Source organism: Lissotriton helveticus, chromosome 2_1 (assembly GCF_964261635.1).
Source record: "Lissotriton helveticus chromosome 2_1, aLisHel1.1, whole genome shotgun sequence".
Classification (NCBI taxonomy): domain Eukaryota; kingdom Metazoa; phylum Chordata; class Amphibia; order Caudata; family Salamandridae; genus Lissotriton; species Lissotriton helveticus.
Window position 1 is genome coordinate 452,294,599 of NC_136059.1, and position 20,840 is coordinate 452,315,438.

A 20,840-nucleotide genomic window follows, 5' to 3' on the forward strand; every position below is an offset into this window, starting at 1 on the left:
GTGTGCCGTTGCTTTACGACATTGTATTGGCACTTATGTGATAGGCTTCAGATAGTTCCCTGGCAGGATCATAAATAATCCAATAAAGGGGATGTGATGGCTTCCTAAATTTGGCCTTTCTTTTGGGCCCTGCTACAAGTGAAAATAAGAAAGCCCCTTCACCGCCTGGACGTTGCTCCTCGAAACACAAAGGAGACAAGGGCGTGCCCTGCTGAATGTGTCCCAATGTCAGCAAATGACACTGGGAGAAATTCTGCATATTTCACAGTGGCCAAGCGGATCCCTGATCTGGCTCATTAATAGCTGCTGGATCTGGGATCCAGCTCGATCCACCTCATTTCCAGCACCGGCTGCACCCTCAGGGATAGTCCATCTCCATGTGGTAGGAGAGAAGAATGCTGCAACCTTCATGGTTGATCTGGTGGGCTAATCAGCACAGGAAGGGCGAAAGCACTGGAGTGTTGGGAAAAGAGGGGCGGCAGTCACCACATAACAGTTTGTTCATCTAAGAAGTTCTTAAGCGACTCTTTTGCCTTATGCCGACACAACTCCACACTCCATCACACAGGGTCACTTTTTCCCTCACAGGGATATGAAAGGAGAGACTGCAGTGATGAAATGCAGTTATTCTGCACTTCTTCTAGGGGTTGGTCTACTCTGGGCAGTGATAGTAGCACTCACTCCTCTGCAGTCCTTCAGGTGCTTTAAAGCTGGTTCTCAGTTCACAGGGTGCTCTTTCTCTGCTCCGCTTTAGATGTAAGTACAAGCACGACGATCTTCCTTAGTCCTGCAGTGTTGTCTATACTCTTTCATGGGAAAAAGATTACCTTTCGGTCTTTAACCGAGTTGTTTCCCCTGTATTGGTGCACAGAGTTTCTCTCAATCAAAAGGGGAACAACGTACCAAATGTGTACCTCAAAAACAGTGGCAAGTGGTGTCAGGCCACCTGGCCACTCATTCAAAGCCATACGTGACATGTTATAGGGAGAGGATCACTGACAAGAGCCTCATTTTTTTGTGAATGCTCAGTTCCATGAAAACCATTATCCCATGTGTACAGTCACTCCGGTGCCACGATGAAAGCAGGAATGTCAAAATATTGATAGGGTATATGTATCTGTTTCAGACACTCTTGTGGCTTATCAGTGACTTTTCTTAGGTCTCATTTCTCCTTGCAAGAGCAGGAAACAAATTACTGTGAATCGGCAGGTAACCCATCTCCTTTGTTAAGGTGTTTGGTAGTTACTATTCCACCGTGTTTTTTAATGTCTTTCTTCATTATCTGACCAGCTAGAGCATGCTTGAACCTGGGCAGTGGACCACAAAAAATTTACTCGCTATGTTGAAGTTTACGTGATTTTAGAACCAGGACATATACCACACAATTTCTGGTGCTGGTCTTTTTTAAATAAACATATCATGCTTATGCAGGGAGGAGATAGCAGTGCAAGACGATATGCAGGAACTAAGAGACATCTACCAATAGTGGCTACAACCACCATATTGCAGTAGCCAACCAATCTGCACTACATACATACACGGGGATCACCATACAAGAGTGCCTCATCGGTCATGTACTCACATCGGGGCAGAGGGAGCTCATAAGCAAATAACAGTAGGTTATTTACGCGTTAAAAAAATTCCCCAAAGAAAATTTGGAAGGAGACTCATCCTCTTTCATCACAAATGGACACCAATTACATCAGATAAATGGATACCACAAAGAAGAGACAAGACTAATAACGCAGGAGGTGAATGATCTCTTAAGAAACAGGGCATAGAGAAAGATACTTTAGATTTGAAGGGTTTTCGTAGCAATTTCTTCTTAATTCGTAATTCCTTTGAGAGTTACTGCCCTCTCAAACCTCAAGGTTTTAAACAATTCACTCACAGGGGTGAATTGCTTGAGTGATTCCTTTAGAATGGATAACGGTTCAGATGGTAGATCTGAAGGATGCTTAACTCTCAGTTACTAGTCAGCTTTCCCACTGACAATTTCTTCAATTCGGGTGGAAGTACACGCTGTATTGTTTTGCAATCTCTCCCTTTCAGTCTGTAATTGCCCCGCTGATGTTTCACAAAACTCTTAAAACTAGTAGTGGGTTTCTTGAGACCTCACAGGGTTTGCATTCTGGCTTATCTAAATGACATATCAATAATGGCCAACTCTCACAACATCATCTTGGGGGGGCAACTGTGCTTCAACAATTGGATTTTGTCCCCCGGCAGTGACAGAATGGGAGAACGATTTAAACTGGTGCCAGCTAGCGGAAGAAGTGCCTAGTACCAAAGTGCCTAGGCCTGGGGCCCGTGATATGTTCCACTTACTCTGCAATTTATGATAATGTATCTGCTGTAACTTATCTCCTGGTCTTGGCAAGAATTGTTACTTTAATATCATGCTTATTCCTACGACGATTGTGTTTGTCCAATGTCCCCTACGCTATATTTTCATTATCAACAAACAGAGTGATGTACATGCATATATGCTTCATAATGTACTGTCTTATGAGCTTGTTCAATAAAAAGATTTCTAAAAAAAAACAATTGGATTTTGTGATAAAAACTAAATAAATATGCCCTAGTTCCATATCAAACTATTCAGTTCCTAGGGTTTATATTAGATTCTGTCAAACAATCTATTTTTCTTCCTCAAAAGAAGGTAAAACGAATAAAGAAGGAATTAAGGGCGGCACTACTCTAGGTGGATAGATTTTCCCTCAAAATGTTGGCTAGGATTCCAGGTATTTTATCTGCATCTTATCAGGCAATTCTTCTAGCTCAGTTACATTATCGGACCCTTCAACGTCTGGAGTCCTAGAATAGAAAATACATTTTTGGCCGCCCGCTTTCATCGCGGTAGAGACCTATACCAGCAAAGCAGGTTGGGAGACATGTAGCAGGAACACGATTAAAGGAGGAAAGTAGTCCATAGAAGCTGTGGTGGCTGCTGCCAATATAAAGTGGGAGGGCGGGGTTCAGGGGTATAATAATTAATAAAAAAAGACTAACCTACTGCTGACGCTGCCTCGGTGCTTCTTTGCCAAACAGAACAGGCTCCCAGATTCTCCCCCCAATCCAGACGCTGCACTCGTGCTATTACCAAGCATGAGAGACGCGCCAGGATTGGCCTGTACGGCTGCTTTGACGTTCACTCAGGCACAGGGAGCCTGTGCCTTTTCTCCACCCGGCTGTGCAACACAGCTTATTTGGGGAAATTTAAGTGCGCATGTTGGTTTGGCTGCCCTAAGTCATCTGGCTAAACCAACATGTGCACTTACAGTGCCCATCACTCCTCCTCACTACCAGGGCCCAGCCTGCCCCCACCCTGCCCTGCCCTAGGCTACCATTGGCTCAGTCAGTCAGTGAAAAATAAAATGATAATAAAAATTGTATTAGCATTTTATTTTTTATCTGCTGGCTCTGAGCAGTAGGGCGACGCTCCTCCGCCATTACGGAGGAGCCTTCCTGCATAGAAGAGCAACAATGTTCTATAAACTATTTAGAGCAGCTTGCTGATTCCTTTGCGGTAAAAAGATTGACCCACAACAAGGTGAAATTTTGCATTCTCCTATGAATGGACAACAATACGCTGCCCATTACATCAACAAGTTGGGTGGGGAAAAATCTAAGGGTCTAGTAGTCCTGGTCTGCAAAATCTGGCACTTTTGTCTGGACAGGGGAATAATGCTTAAAGCAGACAATCTTCCAGGAATTTCTAATTCAGTGGCAGATTGGGGTTCCAGATTTCTGTAAAACATAAGTGACTGGTCTCTGGACTGCAACGTTTTATACAGGATCCATCGCCTTAGGGGTCTACTTCAGATATACTTATTTACCACCTGTCTGTCAGAAGTTATTTTGGTTCCACATCTGGAGACTATATCTTGAGGTGGAAGTAGTAGATGCGCTCCTACAGTAGTGGGGAATTTGCAAGGTATCACTTTGCCTCCATTTTGCAACGATTATGAGGACTCTGATGCACGCTTGGAGAGATTTGGCATTTGTTGTCTTGGTGACCCTTTTATGGCCGACTCAAGTCTGGTTCTGTCAACGTCTTTAACTCTCAATAGACTTCCCCTGAACACTACCGTTTTTTCTTCATCTCCTACAGGATTCCTTAAGGTTCTCCTCACAACTCAGTTTTGCAAGGACAACTACATCTACTTGCCTGGAGGATTTCAAGTTGTCTTGCCATGTCCAGGGACTTTCTCAGGAAATATTGTCAGTTGTCAATGCACCCTGGGTTCCTTCAACTAGATCACGTTTCAAATATGTCTGGTCAGTCTGAGTTGGCCAGGTCGTGGAACAACAGTTCCCATATCTGGCTTTACAGTAGATGATGTATATTTCCTTTTATCCTTCTTCACAATGGATAGGGCCTATAAAAGAGTTAATTATTATATATCTGGTCATATTCACGCTAAAAGGGAAGCAAATGGAAAACATTTCTTTGTCTGCAGGGCCCTTAGGTCAATTTGTCAGAAGCTTCCTCCAAAGCCTAAATATTCTTCTGTAAGGGATATGAAGTTGGTATTTGATTTACTATTGTCATGGCCTGACAATGATTATCTTTCTTTAAAACAGTTATCAGCAAAATTGGCTAGGTTACTCTGTCTTATATCAATCAAAACGGTTTCTGGTGTTGGAGCATTTTTGGGTGCACAGCAGATCTTTTCCCCCACAGTGTTAATTTTTTTTATTACATGCACCAAGACTTTGCCTACTTCTGTTTTTTTATCCTACATTCCCAGTTTGTAAAATAATTTGCGTGTAGTTTAATGTTTTTCTTCCTAAGAATGCCAAAAGTCTGCTTTTTGTTATCCTTCAGGTTCACAACTTTCAGTTTCTTTTAATATCTTATGCTTCAGTCTCTCTTTTGACTCTGACAAGATGAGTCAGATCGATCATGGCTGAGGCGGGCATCAACGTTTCCATTTTTGAGGCTCACTCAACTTGAGAGGCCATGGCGTCAAGGCTCATCCTTTCCTTGCATCTCTAGAGTAGGTCTTAAAAACAGCAGCTTGATTGAGCAAGATTCAAAGTTTCATAATCAAGCCTCCTGTCTTGTACTAGAATGGACATTTTGCACACTAAAACTATTAAAGACACAGTTGAAAAGAATCCCAGCCCTTTCTCTTCCTCAAATATAATACTGAATTTCTCTCTAGTAGTTTGAATGGAGCTTCAGCCCTTTGGCTTTGGGAAGGTTATCCAATCAAAGTTTTCATATCAATTAACAATGTTGATTCCTGGCTTCCGGTTGCACAACTTCAGACCTTTCAAGAAGGAAGAATTTGGACTTTCAGTAGTTTTACTTTTTATTTATTTACGTTTACAAAGATGTTGTTCTGATAAAAAAGAGGGCTGTTGCTGTTCTGCAGATGAAGTTATGCTTCACAGTATGCTATGATTAGGTAATGTATTATGAGGTCACACCAGGACTGCACTGCTGATATTCTGTTTATAAATGCTTGTGAAGGTTTTTCATCCATGTTAGGTAGGTGTTTCACTTGCTTTTCTTTGCTGCCATTGTTTCAGTAAATGAGAATTTAGTCATAATCTTTGCCTCCGTGTATTTAAACCCTTCCGTGCTCATGACGAGCTGAGCTCGTCATGAGTTGCGCCGCTCGCATGCTCATGACGAGCTCAGCTCATCATGTAACACGGCTTTTTTTTAAATGCCGCACAGCGCGGAAATCGGCGCCGCACGCATGCGGTTAATAGAAGCCTGCCCCCCTGTCACATCAGTGGGAGAGATTTCCATTGTGCACTACTTCCTATTTGAATTATAGTCAGTACCCCTCCTGAAGCTGGTACCGCCTGCCCTCACACCAGCAGCATTGTGCTGGGCACAGGCGTTCCTTCATTTGCCTGGGTTAAGTCCTCTAGCAAATGGGGAAAACATTCCTTTTAGATCACGCAGGCTCAACATTTGTGGCAACATATGATCCCTATTACAGAAAAGACTGCACTAACACCTGTAGCCCCTCCTCTAAATCAGAAAAAATTGTAGGGACAGATAATAGGTGCAAATGCAAGTTGCACCTGCAGGGTGCTTCCATAGTACAACCCCTGGTCTTAAAAAGCATAAGAACATGGAATAACCCTTTGAGACAGTGATAGAAATAAAAGATTATTGAGGATTGCCACTTTACTTAAAGACCCTTAAAAAATTAAAACAAATTAGCAAACAATAGGGTGAGTGACCATGGGCTGAAAAATAAAAACTGACAATACAGGTTAATGGAGTTCTATCCACGGAGGGAGTTCTATCCACGGAGTTTCCCATTGGGAGGGGAACCCGCCAGGAGTGCCCTTTGTATCCCGTCCTGTTCGTCCTCATTCTGAAACCATTGCCCTGTGTAGTCCGTGACCATACAAATATTAAAGGCTTCCACATCGCCGGGTCTACAATCCAGGACTAAAACACACACTCCTACTACAGAATCAGTGCCGCCAGGACACGCTGCCTCCTGATACTACAAAAGTGATGGTAAATGCACACACGTGTTCCACACCTACTTTATCAACGTTTTGATCGTCCTAAATAACACTGGGAGATATCTAATCCCAACAACCACAATCGCTCTCCAATCGGATCTTTCCGATTCCTTACTCGCGGCACCTGTGATTTTAATAAACTCGAACAGAGATTTTCACAATACATTTGTGGTACATCGCGGTAGATACTCTAGGACTGCCGGGTTGGAAATATCACCGGTTTTCTGAATACGTGACACTACTGAAAACCTTGCAGACGATATATTCCTTCTTTTCTGGAATCCTACATCATATACTCGTACCCAGTTCTCGCAACTTTGTACAGCCCTGTGAAAGTCGTGGGACTACTTTTCCCTGACGAAACACGTGTCGCCTGGTTGCGTTTTACCACATTAAAAGAACTTTCAGCACAACTCAAGAACTCTGAACATATGTTTGTGTCCACCCTTGTATAAACTTGCTTGATTATGTATGTGTGCCCAGGATCTAGCTAAACCAGGACGAAAACATCTCGATATATGCAGATGACATCCCATTATACCTCTCTCGGCCAGAAGAGATGATCCCTACGGTATTACAAGTCTTTGAAAGATATGGTGACCACTCACAGTACACTATAAACTGGGATAAATTGGTTTTACCCCCCACCGGTGGATAAATCGGTTTTATCCCCAACAGCGGATACCTAAGCCTGTCAGCCCTACTCACGACACTGCAAACAGGTAAGGAAGGATTTCAATACTTTGGGATTTAAGTAACACCAAACCTAGAGAGGTGCTTTGGATCAATCTAAAGAGGGTACAGGTGCAATTCCATGCAGACGCAGACTTGGAAGGCGCTACCCATAACACTACTGGGCAGAGCAGCCATGTTTAAATTATCACCCTCCTGAAATTTCTATACATTCTGCAAAACACCTACAGTAAGATCGCCTATGAGATACTCGCCAAAATTGACGATAGGTTAGGAAATTGTTATTGAATAACAAACATCCCAGGGTTGTCCTTAGGACATTACAGCGCAATCAGTATAATGGTGGTATCACCATCCAGTTATTAGAGCTTACTATTGGGCATCCCATCTGATCGTTATCAATGACTGGGGCTATATGGCTGGTGACCACCCCACCTATGCGCTAGAGAAACCCCAATTCCGCACTGGGCCTTTCAACATTATCTTTACAGGGGTTAGAGGGGACGGGATGCCTCCTGCCTACAAGTCAAGTGACGATTGATGCATGGTTCAAGACAAAAATATATATATATATATATGATGGGTACTTAAGGTTACTAAGGAGACTCCATTGTGGCTAGGAATGAGATTTAAAGAGCTTGGAAAACTAAGGGGCTTTGCTCCTTGGGATCTAACTGGTATCTCCAAAGTTAGAGACCTCCTTCAAGGGTGTGGTCTTATCTCCTTCCAAACCCTTCAGCAAGATTACCAACTCCATGACACACAATACTTTAGATACCTACAACTCCGTCATGCTTGGGGGAAGAGGGCGTTAAAGAAGATCTCCCGGAATATGCACCCTTGGAGGGCAGACTACTCATAGGGAATCTCGTAGAGAAGACAGTTTACTTCATTTATAAAACAGTTACTAATAATTTTCCGATACCCTGAAGAAATTGAGGGACTAGTGGGAAACTGAAGTGCCGGAATGGGATGACTTAGGTTGGGAAGCAGCATTGATACACCGAGTAAGGTGGCAATTAAATCCAGGCTGAGGCTCATTCAGTTCCAAATACTTCACTGGGTCTACTACGATCTGGCATGCCTGAATAGGAAAGGTATAGCAGCATTCCCAGATTACTTGCGAGGTAGGGGGCATAGAGGGGACTTCTTCCATACCCTTTGGACCTGCCCAGCCATCCAGCCATATTGGCAAAAGATACTGCATGAGCAGGTTAGGAATGTAAGGGCATCCCTGCCCTTTGAACCATATATGTCCTCCTTGGTAAACCCACCACTGTGGATGTCCAGCATGCAAAGCTGCTCTTCTGTAACCTAGCCCTGGAGGTGGAAGAGAGGGAAGTGGAAAAGCATTGGGGCACCTGTGAGACACAGTCCCTGCCAGAGTGGAAGGCGGGGATGGTTATATACACGGCAGCAGAAAGAGTTACTTATAAAAGCTGGGGATGCCCGCATCAATTCTATAATATCTGGGGCTGCTGGATAAAATATTACGATCTTGAGCTGATGGAGGAAGGAAATGAGGCTCAATCTGTCTGGGACTAATGTTAAGCAAGATGCACTTATATGTAACTGTCTCATTGTAATTGATTGTCTGGTTGCTCCACAGCCTTCATCTACAACATATGTGAAGACTGTCACTGAACTGCTGCCTTTCTGAACTGTTTACTTTATTGTTGTTGGCACATGTTCATGCCTCTTTTGTCATATTTTTTTTTAAATAAAAGAAACATTATTTTTTTTTAAAAGAATGACAACTGACAGGCAGGGACAATTTTGGCAGTGAGAACAAAACCACCATCAGTAAAAAATGTAACAAGGATCCTATGGAAAATCAAACTCAGATCGATATCCACTGCACCAATTATGAATGCAGTAGTGCAGCGCCAAGGGCTGGACTGGGACAGAAAATAGGGCCAGGCACCAAAGTAAAAGTGCCCCCCATTAATGAAGCAGATAGTCAAAGAAGAGCCCCACATTTGAAAGTGAGCAGTTTTGAGCTTGTAAAGACTTGCTGTACATGTATTTTGCATGGTATGGGAGACAGCATACATTTGTTCGTGATGCAGGCAATGTTTTATAATTTAAGGGAAATAAACAAACACTGAGCCATCAAGTCACAAAACAGGCCCACATAAGGTCAAGACACCGGCACACATACTCTGCCCAGTCAGACCAGCACTTCTGGCACTGGTAGACCCTGGCAACTCCTCAAATCGTTACCACAGGTCCCTACTCATACTGGCACATGCATACTATCGAAAATGCCAAAACACATCAGGGTGTTAGTTCTACAATGCCCCAGCACTCAGAGAATTCTCCAATTTTGAGAATTTGTAGGAGTCAGATATCGAATTAATGTAGTAGATGATATCAAAGGAGGTGATGTCACACATACGTCAACATCAGTGATAAAACAAGACGAGGCAAGCACATTAATAAAAAAATAACACATATGATTATTAAACGAATAAGAAGACCACAAAAATCCACTAACAAATGCTCAGGACTTTCAAGTAATGGTGTGTGGTTTCCAGTGTGATAGAACTTCTTTTCAGTTCCCAGGAGCAGACAGCAGAGCTCAAAATCAAGCCTTTCTTACAAGATGATACATTTAACCTTTTGTGAGAGCTCAACATGGCCACCACATGTGAGAGTCTCACTGGCAATGAGTGAGACTTGAGGCCTTTGCATCAATAATTTCTGAATATAAAACGTCCTGTTTCCCATTATACCATATCATACCTTAAAATACACAACACCTTCTGGAGAACAGCCCATACAATGTTTTGTGGACATTGGGTAGATTGCTATATTGTCCCATCTCACTCGTGCAGCTGTCGTCACAGCTGCATGCAAGACATGATCTCCATCTTTACACATTTGTTTCTAATTTCACTCAAAAAAAAGTGGTAAACTGGTAAAGACATTTCCTTAAGAAGGCATAAAACACAGAAATAGATGCAGAAATGTGTTACTGGAAAATATTTTCCAATTAACACAAAATCGTAAAAGTGGGGTGACGGCGTTAAAGCTGGATAGTACCAAATCATAATTTCATAAAGCACACCCAAGTAAGTGCTTCCTACACGATGAGACCATGCACTACAGATGGATCGTTCTGTGAAGAGGAGAAAATGTTAAAGAACAGTTTCCTTACGCAATTCGATTTAGAAACTTACAGGGTCGAACTTCTCCTCCTCGGCAGACAGTTTTTTATCTTCATCACTTTCTTGGTCTTGTTCCACATAGCGCAAAATCCAATCCTTCACCACACCATCTTCTTTTTCTACAGCATCTTCTTTTTCTACAGCATCTTCTTTTTCTACAGCATTTTGTTCTTTTTCCTCACTCACAGTCTTTTTTCCTGCAGCACTCTAGAAGGAGGAAAGCACTGCAATGTCAGACCTGGGAAAAGATCTTAAAGAAAACATCAAGAGAGTTTATAATTTGCACTGCAATAATGGGGGTACCGGGGGTACGGGACGCATTTACTTTGCTATTTTACAGTCAAGCAACAGTTTGATCTTTTTCATTTGTTTTTTTGTAGAATGGAGTTAAAACATAATACATGGAACCGTGTTAATATCATAGCAATTACAATCCATTGCCTTCAATTGACAACATTGTTTGTGTTCTTGTTACAGATCCCAAGACGACTGAAGACGGCTGCAGCAATCTCTTAACATTCTTAGCATGCAACTGGATCACAAATCCCTAGTGTTGGGGTGGGGGTGGGGGGCAGGCACTATCCAAGAGGAGCATCATTCAGGAAACAATGGTGTGTTTTTAGGGGAAAAACACAATAGGTGAGTGCGCTGCTCTCTAATGGACCATCAGTAACATCTGTTGTCACTAACCATCAAATTCCCCAATTTCTGATAAAGGATCAGACTGTGGCTACTCTTACACTTCTAGGAGACCAAGTTGCCGATAGGAAGATAACAATTGTGCGTTTGACTGAATTTTTAAAAGGAATAACTAAACCTAATTGCAGTGTTTGAACTGTTAAATATGTTTAGAGGAGCTAGTTTTATAGATGTATTGTGCTAAAATAGGTTTGACATTTTGGTGAGCCCAATGTTTTTTTTTTTTTTTACAAGGTGGGTGGGGGAGGGGAGCAGGCATGATATTGAAAAGTTATGGCCCTAGAGGAAATCATACAAAAAGAGTTATAAATCACTTTGCTAGTTGAAACCACTCACTCAAAGAAAGCATCACTCCAATACATTCTCAACAAATTGTCAGTACAAATGAAAAACAATAAATAATTAAGCAAACGTTTCCTCAAAATATTTGTGAAGGGCATACCTAACTTTGTGTAAGCAAAAATAAAAATAATAAATCAGCTGTACACTGGATAACTTTTTATTCATTCCTCCTATCAATAATCAATTGTTTAAAGCATCTCAACATTGAAGCCGCCCACATCCCCATGGAAAACAAGCATTGAAAATGCAATAGGTCTCGCAATAACGCGAGTCTGAACTATTAGCATTGTAAATGATTATGCCCTTTATTTTTGCGTTCTGGTTTTTGGAACATAAATAAAAGGCTTTGCCATTTACAAGGCCTATAGCTTAAATTTGCGTTAAAACGAGACCTATTGCATTGCAATGGTGGTGGTGCTGCTGAGTTTTCTCTGAATCTGCACCCACAATCTGCACCCACAATGTGTGAGTGGCGTTGCGTGTGTGAGTGGCGTTGCGTGTGTGAGTGGCGTTGCGTGTGTGAGTGGCGTTGCGTGTGTGAGTGGCGTTGCGTGTGTGAGTGGAGTTGCCTGGGTGAGTGTGGCATTGCGTGGGTGATAGTGGGCTTGCGTGGGTGTGAGTGGCGTTGCGTGTCTGAAAGTGGTGCTGCGTGGGTGAAAGTGGCACTGCGTGGGTGTGAGTGACTTTGCGTGAGTGAGTGAGTGGCGTTGCGTGGGTGAGTGGCGTTGCATGTGTGAGTGGCGTTGCGTGGGTGAGTGGCGTTGCGTGGGTGAGTGGTGTTGCGTGGGTGAGTGGTGTTGCGTGGGTGAGTGGCGTTGCATGTGTGAGTGGCGTTGCGCGTGTGAGTGGCGTTGCGCGTGTGAGTGGCGTTGCGCGTGTGAGTGGCGTTGCGCGTGTGAGTCACGTTGCGTGTGTGAGTGGCGTTGCGCGTGTGAGTGGCGTTGCGCATGTGAGTGGAGTTGCGCATGTGAGTGGAGTTGCGCATGTGAGTGGCGTTGCGCGTGTGAGTGGCGTTGCGCGTGTGAGTCGCGTTGGGTGAGTGAGAGGCGTTGCGTGTGTGAGTGGCGTTGCGTGTGTGAGTGGCGTTGCGTGTGTGAGTGGTGTTGCTTGTGTGAGTGGCGTTGCGTATGTGAGTGGCGTTGCGTGCGTGAGTGGCATTGCGCGCGTGAGTGGCGTTGCGCGTGTGAGTGGCGTTGCGCGTGTGAGTGGCGTTGCGCGTGTGAGTGGCGTTGCGCGTGTGAGTGGCGTTGCACGTGTGACTCGCGTTGGGTGTGTGAGAGGCGTTGCGTGTGTGAGTGGCGTTGCGCGTGTGAGTGGCGTTGCGCGTGTGAGTGGCGTTGCGCGTGTGAGTGGCGTTGCGCGTGTGAGTGGCGTTGCGCGTGTGAGTGGCGTTGCGCGTGTGAGTGGCGTTGCGCGTGTGAGTCGCGTTGCGCGCGTGAGTGGCGTTGCGCGTGTGAGTCGCGTTGCGTGTGTGAGTCGCGTTGCGCGTGTGAGTGGCGTTGCGCGTGTGAGTGGCGTTGGGCGTGTGAGTGGCGTTGCGTGTGTGAGTGGCGTTGCGTGCGTGAGTGGCGTTGCGTGCGTGAGTGGCGTTGCGTGCGTGAGTGGCGTTGCGCGTGTGAGTGGCGTTGCGCGTGTGAGTGGCGTTGCGCGTGTGAGTGGCGTTGCGCGTGTGAGTGGCGTTGCGCGTGTGAGTGGCATTGCGTGTGTGAGTGGCGTTGCGCGTGTGAGTGGCGTTGCGCGTGTGAGTGGCGTTGCGTGTGTGAGTGGCGTTGCGTGTGTGAGTGGCGTTGCGTGTGTGAGTGGCGTTGCGTGTGTGAGTGGCGTTGCGTGTGTGGCGTTGCGTGTGTGAGTGGCGTTGCGTGGGTGAGTGTGGCGTTGCGTGTGTGAGTGGCGTTGCGTGTGTGAGTGGCGTTGCGTGTGTGAGTGGCGTTGCATGTGTGAGTGGCGTTGCATGTGTGAGTGGCGTTGCGTGTGTGAGTGGTGTTGCTTGGGTGAGTGTGGCATTGCGTGGGTGAGTGTGGCATTGCGTGGGTGATAGTGGGCTTGCGTGGGTGTGAGTGGCGTTGCGTGTCTGAAAGTGGTGCTGCGTGGCTGAAAGTGGCACTGCGTGGGGGTGAGTGACTTTGCGTGAGTGAGTGAGTGGCGTTTCGTGGGTGAGTGGTGTTGCGTGGGTGAGTGGTGTTGCGTGGGTGAGTGGTGTTGCGTGGGTGAGTGGTGTTGCGTGGGTGAGTGGCGTTGCGTGGATGAGTGGCGTTGCGTGGATGAGTGGCGTTGCGTGGATGAGTGGCGTTGCGTGGATGAGTGGGGTTGCGTGGATGAGTGGGGTTGCGTGGATGAGTTGCGTTGCGTGTGTGAGTGGTGTCGCTTGGGTGAGTGGCGTTGCGTGGGTGAGTGTGGTGTTGCGTGGATGATAGTGGGCTTGTGTGGGTGTGAGTGGCGTTGCGTGTCTGTAAGTGTTGCTGTGTGGGTGAAAGTGGCACAGAGCCTTTGATGTGGCCTGGCGCAGGAGAAATGCTGCTGCTGCTAATTAAATACAAGAGCGGCCGGGAAACACAAGTACGGCCGGCCACATAATTAGGGGAGGAGAAGCCGCACAGCACACGCTGGGATAAGCCCTTTGATGTGCTGTGCGGCCGCGATGCGCGCTCTGTGCTGGGGGAGGGCCATTAGCCTGAACTCGCGGCAAGATCAAACGAAGGGTGGGAGGGACATTGAGGAACAGGAACAGATGGCCATGAAAGTGTATGGGCCAAAAGCGCGTGCCTGTACGTGCACTCGAAGAAAACGCCACGAAAAAAAGCGGTGGTTTGACAATCAGTTCGAGCACTTGAATTCTCGCCATTTCCCATTCCTTTGGAATGGTAAAGGACGAGACCTAAAAACTGTTTTTATCAACATGCATCAATTTGGTACCCCTAGTGCCCAGTCTTACTCATCAAGTGGTCCCACAGTAGACCATGTAGAAATGGTTACTCCCCTGTAGTAGTATGTTTAGATTGTTTTTTGAATACATAAAAAAACATCACAACGTCCAATAAATAAACAACACATAAAACATAAATATGTTAGGTTATTCCAAATACTTAAATAGACAACATTAAAAATCATTCGAAAGAGTCAAAAGATTGATAAAAGAAAACTCTATCCCTCTTTAGTGCATCTGATTAAGTCCTTTGCCGTAGCATGCCCATTGATTACATTGTCATTTAATTTGATTGTTTTATAGGTTATAGCCAGATATTGTATTAATCTACCAATAAAGGCATTCGATTATAGCTGAAAGCATAATGTGGTGGTTCCTTTATAGTGTGCAGTGATTGCTTACTGAAGCAGGGCAATAAAAATGTTTTGAATATCGCTCACTCCTGGGGAGACGCAGATAATATGTTCTAAGGTTCCGATAGACACAGAGTCTGCAGTTAGGGGAACTAGATGTGGACTTCTAGGAGCCTTCAAATTCTTTCAACTGAATATACAGCAGAGGGAATCTCAAAAGTTGTTTTATTGATGCCTCTAAATTAGTTGTACATACAAACAATTGTACCCCGCCAGTACATGCGAATACCTATGCGGCACACCTTCGTAAACGCTACAAATTTTGTCTTGGCGCATAGTCGCCAGTCTTCAATTACAGTGCACATGGTTATTTAACATCATCATTCTGCTTTATATGTACCCTCTTTCGGTGTGTACCACATTCTATAATTTAATCTCACAGTTTGCACTTGTATTAAACACTATTCAACCACCATGGATCCCTCCCGCCACCCCCCTTGAACAGTTAGCTAACTGGGAGACACCATTGGTAGTCTCTCAGACAGTAAGAGTAGCACACTTACAAATTCGCAATTGACTGTATAAGAAAACCAGAACAGACATCCCACCACAGTATACCATATCATATACCAGGGAATCATAGAAATGGTATCCGCTTCCCTTACACTGATATCCACCCCATCAAGAAGGTCTACCCAGCAGCACACCTCGCTAGTATTATGGACCAAGGAATCGGCCTTAAACCTTGCAGTTATCTTACCCCGACTACCTGCGTTGGCCCTACCCAGCTTTTAAACGCTTCACACAGCATATGCCATGCCATTGCTATTGGTATTTTCCTCCGCCCCGTTGATCCTCCCTACGTATCGCAGCGCTTTCAGCTAGGCTCCACTTAATTACTTCTCCCTTCCAAGACTCTAGACTTGGTAGCCTTGCTGCCTTCCACCGACTGGTGATGCGTCTCTTCGCTAGTATTAACGCTAGATTAGCAAAACGTGCCTGAACCTTATATCCCTTTGGTTGAGGGCAAAACCTTAATAGCCAGCTATTTGCCGTGTTCAAGGTGTGCCCGCCTACTACATCCATCACTGCTTGCACTATCTGTGCCCAGTAATGTGCCAATGCCGGACATGCCCACAACATATGTACAAACCCTGCATCTGCCGCTACACATCTCGGGCAGTTCAATGGCGAAGTAGGGAATATTTTTTGGTCTGTATGGCGTTCCGATATGCCTTCTGTATGATCAGATATTGTATTTAATGACGCTGTCTTCAGGTATGCAACAACTGTTGTCTATTCTTTATCCGTCAGGCCTGCTACCATGTCTGCTCCCACTTAGCCCGCAAAGCCCCCAGTGGAGAAACCAGTGTCCTCCTTATGCCTGTGTAAAGCCATTTCGTGAAGTACCTGCCGTTACCCATTAAATGTAACATATGTACTAATTCATTTGTAGGCGGTTCTTGCCCATCTGGGGCCCACATCCATCTAAGGCAATGCAATAATCCTGTATGTAAGGGGAATAGAGTGTCCGGCAGGCCATTGGTATTTGCAAAGTCGATATGTCACATCAGAAGCTTGAAACATAGTCCCCAATGTTGTTATCCCTCCATCCTCCCAATCTGTCAGTTGTCCCTGCGTGACTACACTTGTTGGTATGGGTAGTCCCACTAAAGGGGTATTCGGTGCATAGGACATGCATGGCTGTGTGTACTTTAGAGCATATTTCCAGTATTTCAGTGCTATTTGCAATAGTGAAGAATCCGTAGTATCGATTGGGTGCGTGCTATACAACTTTGCATGTTTACCCATGTGACAGCATTCTGGGAGTGTAGACTATTTCCTGCAAAATACTTCCCGCAAGCCAGCATGAGAGCCATTGTGGCTGACTCGCCATGCAGTAGGCCCTGAAATCTGGGGCTCCCACTCCTCCAGCTGCAGTTGGTAGCTGTAACCTCTTTAGTGCAACCCTACATCGGCTTGCGCCCCACACTAATTCTATCAGAAGTGAATCTAGTTCCTGAAACATTTTCATGGGTATTAATATCGAGATCGTTGTAAAATAGTACAGTACCCTAGGCAGCATTACCATCTTTGCGATGGCTAGGCGACCTGTAGCAGACAGCGTAAACGTAATCCAGAACGCTATTTGTGAACGCAATGCGGTTCTTGCTCGCTGTACATTGCCGTCTACCATGTCCCACTGCATTCTATACATGTGCACTCCTAAATACTTAAACGTGGTTGGAGCTATCTGAATTGTGTTATTATCAAATTCTGTCATGTGCGGAGTCTCAAGCTGTTTGAAGGAAAAGGGCACGGATTCATCAAAGTTTATGTTGAGCCCCGATACTTTACCAAACTCCACAAAGAGCGCGGTGGCAGCGGGGAGCCCGCTGTGTAAATCACAGGTGTACAATATTATATTGTCGGCATACAGCGACGGAGCGTTTGTCGCCGGACCAACAGGTATGCCCCAACTCTGGGCTGATATACGCAGTTTATGTGCAAATGGTTCTAACACTAATATAACAAGCATTTACAATGCAATAGGGCTCGCAGCATTAAAGTTTGAGTTATTGGCATTGTGTAGGACAATGCGTTGCATAAAATGTTTAGCAAACTTTGAATTGGTGAGCAGTGAGTGTGTGTGCAAGAGTATGCTGTTCTTGAAAGCAGTGTGGTAGAGAGTGCAGGAATTTGGGTGACCTGAGCAATGTGGATGATGCACCTCACGCACGGGGCTGATACAGTTATTCTCTGCACTCACTACTCTGCACTCACTACTCTGCACTCACTACTCTGCACTCACTACTCTGCACTCACTACTCTGCACTCACTACTCTGCACTCACTACTCTGCGCTCACTGCTCACTACTCTGCACTCACTACTCTGCACTCACTACTCACTACTCTGCACTCACTACTCACTACTCTGCACTCACTACTCACTACTCTGCACTCACTACTCACTACTCTGCACTCACTACTCACTACTCTGCACTCACTACTCTGCACTCACTACTCACTACTCTGCACTCACTACTCACTACTCTGCACTCACTACTCACTACTCTGCACTCACTACTCTGCACTCACTACTCACTACTCACTACTCTGCACTCACTACTCTGCACTCACTACTCACTACTCTGCACTCAATACTCTGCACTCACTACTCACTACTCTGCACTCACTACTCACTACTCTGCACTCACTACTCACTCTACTTTGGTGCAACAAAAAGAAGTCCCATCTGCCGTAGTGTCTAAAAGTATATCCAACAGCAAATTGGCGGGAAATGGAGCAATGATGCTATAGCAAATATGTGTGCCTGTGCTGCATGGCATACTCTCTATCCTCCTGTGATTAGCATCAGGAACATAAACATTTTAGTTCCCCCTGTTCTTGTGTTAGTAGCACAAATGGACTGCACGACTTGAGCGGTCTTTAGCGCCCCCTGTCGGGTGAAAGTGGCTTCACCAAGTGCTCGGCTGTGACTGAAAACATTGTGAATCCAAAACCCTGCGACCTTTCTCTGACAGACCTGCTGTAAATGTCTTGTGGTCGTTGTTTGCTGTCACCCTCCCCAGACTCCAGTCTGCACTCGCCTCAGAACGAGAGCCCCCTGGGGCACGGCGAGGCATCCCTGCGCCGCTTTAATACTTAGCCTCTCTATCGGCCTGGGAATCTCAGACACAAAGCACTTTCCCTCTCCCAATTCCGAAATAACAAATTTCCCCAGCATGCCGGCGCTTCTATCTATCTCTGTTGTGGTGTTTGTAAAATATACAGACCACGCAGTGAGGGAAGAGCAAACACATCATTATGCCTTCATGACAGAAAAGCCTGCTCTGCTCGAGTGTAAACTCATTTTTCTCCAGGTGACTTTTAAGTAGCCTTGCACTATTGTGTGGGGGCTTCATTCAATAATCTTTGTCAAAACAGAATATACTGCATTGTCATTCTGTCCCTTTTAAAACAAAGCCGCGGCCTGTGAAGGAGTAATGGCCGTCTGCTTCTGCCTCCTCTTAGTATCGAACTCTTAATAACAACAATAATGACAAGCATTATAGTCCCCGTTCCTTCCGCGCGTTCAGCGAGCCCTGTGAATGCAGCGAGCGCGTTCGCGTGCTCGTTTCGAAACGCCTCCAAGGCGATGCGCGCGGCCAGGAATGTCTCCTTGAAAGGAGACACGGCCACAATAAGTTCTCGGCAGAGACGCGCTTCCGCGCGTTCAGCCGAGCCCTAAAAAGCATTGGGGCAACGGGCAGCCTTTTCTTGTGCCACTATAGATCTTGTACGCACTGGAGATATTGTAGTTATCAAAAAAGGAAACGGACACTAGTTACACCTTATGACCATTGGCATAAGGAATAAAGGACAGAGTAGCCTCAAAAAACTCTAAGTAATGGTTGGAAAGAGGTGCGGTATATCTGGTTCATCCGCCCCACATTAGAGTTGTGGCAGTTATCTAGCCAATGATAACTGCCACAACTCTAATGTGGGGCGGATGAACCAGATATACCGCACCTCTTTCCAACCATTACTTAGAGTTTTTTGAGGCTACTCTGTCCTTTATTCCTTATGCCAATGGTCATAAGGTGTAACTAGTGTCCGTTTCCTTTTTTGATAACTACAAACTAACCTTGGGGAATGAAACGGAGATTCCGATCCCTTATCCCTCCTTCTGATTAATTAGCGCACTGGAGATATGCCTGCCGGACCAAACGTGATCCAGTTCAGGTATTCAATGGGTATGTCACACTGACCCAAAGCCTCCAGCATGAATTCCCAACTCAGGGTATCAAACGCCTGACACAGGTCCAGGGAGAGGCAGCTCACTACTGGGAAATGCTCCGAAGGGGCCCACATTATTTAATATAGTCGCCTCACATTGTGCGCTGTGCTCCTATGTGGCACAAACCCGCATTGGCCTACGTGTACCAACTTGTTGAGGTAGGTCAATAATTGTGACGCTAAAATCTTGCTTAATATTTTGTACTCCGTATTCAGGAGCGATAACAGTCGGTACACTGTAATGTCAGCAGCATCTCGCCCAGGCTTAAGCAGCGACACCACTAGTGCTTGATTTGTCGTCGGGGAAGCGCACCTTCCTCAAATGACACTGCATACAACGTACCTAATTGAGGTGCTAACTCTTTGGCGTATGCCAAGTACAATTCTGTGGGAAGGCCATCTAGACCAGGGGTCTTATTCTGCGGCAGGTCACGTATAGCCACCAGAATTTCCTCCGTTGTAATTGGTAACATTAGTTCGTCTTTGTCAGTTTCGTCCAGCTTTGGTAGATACACTCCCTGGAGGAATCCCGATTTCCTGCATATATGAGCACCCCGGATCACTGTACAAATGACTAATACTTTTGGAATGCCTCATTTATCGTTAACTGGGTGTCAGCCACATCCCCGTGTGGGGAGCGGATTTTGGTTATTGGGGTCGTTTGGGGCTGGTCCCATATGATAAGAGCTGGCAAAGTGCTGGTTTTATTCGCCTCCACATGCATTTTCAGTACATACACCTTGTAATCTACAGCGGGTCAGCGTATTCTATCCGTGACTTCTGTTGTTTATCCACCTGGCCTGGGGAGTCTGACACTGGCTTTTCTAGTGGTCCCATCTGTCCTTCCACTTCAGTCAGTTTGCGCACTATCTCCTGTCTAGCTTTTACCGCTGCCCCTATGGAGGCTCCTCTTACCACCACCTTGAATGCTTTCCATTCTATTAGCGGAGAAGAGGCAGAACCAGCGTTCCAGGCAAAGTAATCTGCAACTGTGGTTGTCATTTGTGCTCTGAAAGCCCAGTCTTCAAGCAAATGAGGACTGAATCTCCACGTTGGCACCGGTGTAGGGATAAAGCCTTGTAACATGAAACTTTATATAGATGGATAAAATGGTTGCATCTTGAAGAGATCCTCAACATAGAGTAAATTATGTTCTTTGATAACTGAATTGATTTGATAAGGAAAAAAGCTAAGTTGGTCATATTGTTCTGTGTCAGTTCTCGATAATTCAAGCCTCTCAATGAGGAGACTTATGCAAAGGCAGAGTCACAAAAATAGTTGATTTTCTGAGCCAGGTGAACTACCTCAATTGATGGTAGACTTAATTTAAGTCTGATCATTCCATGATGAGTGGAT

At 45.3% G+C, this 20,840-nt stretch overlaps 1 protein-coding gene across 1 annotated transcript in view; it reads right to left on the reverse strand.

The window, feature by feature from the left end:
* Positions 1-20,840, reverse strand: part of DHX29 (DExH-box helicase 29) — a 980,951-nt gene that overhangs the window by 648,016 nt on the left and 312,095 nt on the right. Inside the window, exon 6 of the mRNA XM_078675085.1 lies at positions 10,380-10,574. Coding sequence (XP_078531211.1) covers positions 10,380-10,574 — 195 coding nt within the window. The remainder of the gene's footprint in view (positions 1-10,379; positions 10,575-20,840) is intronic.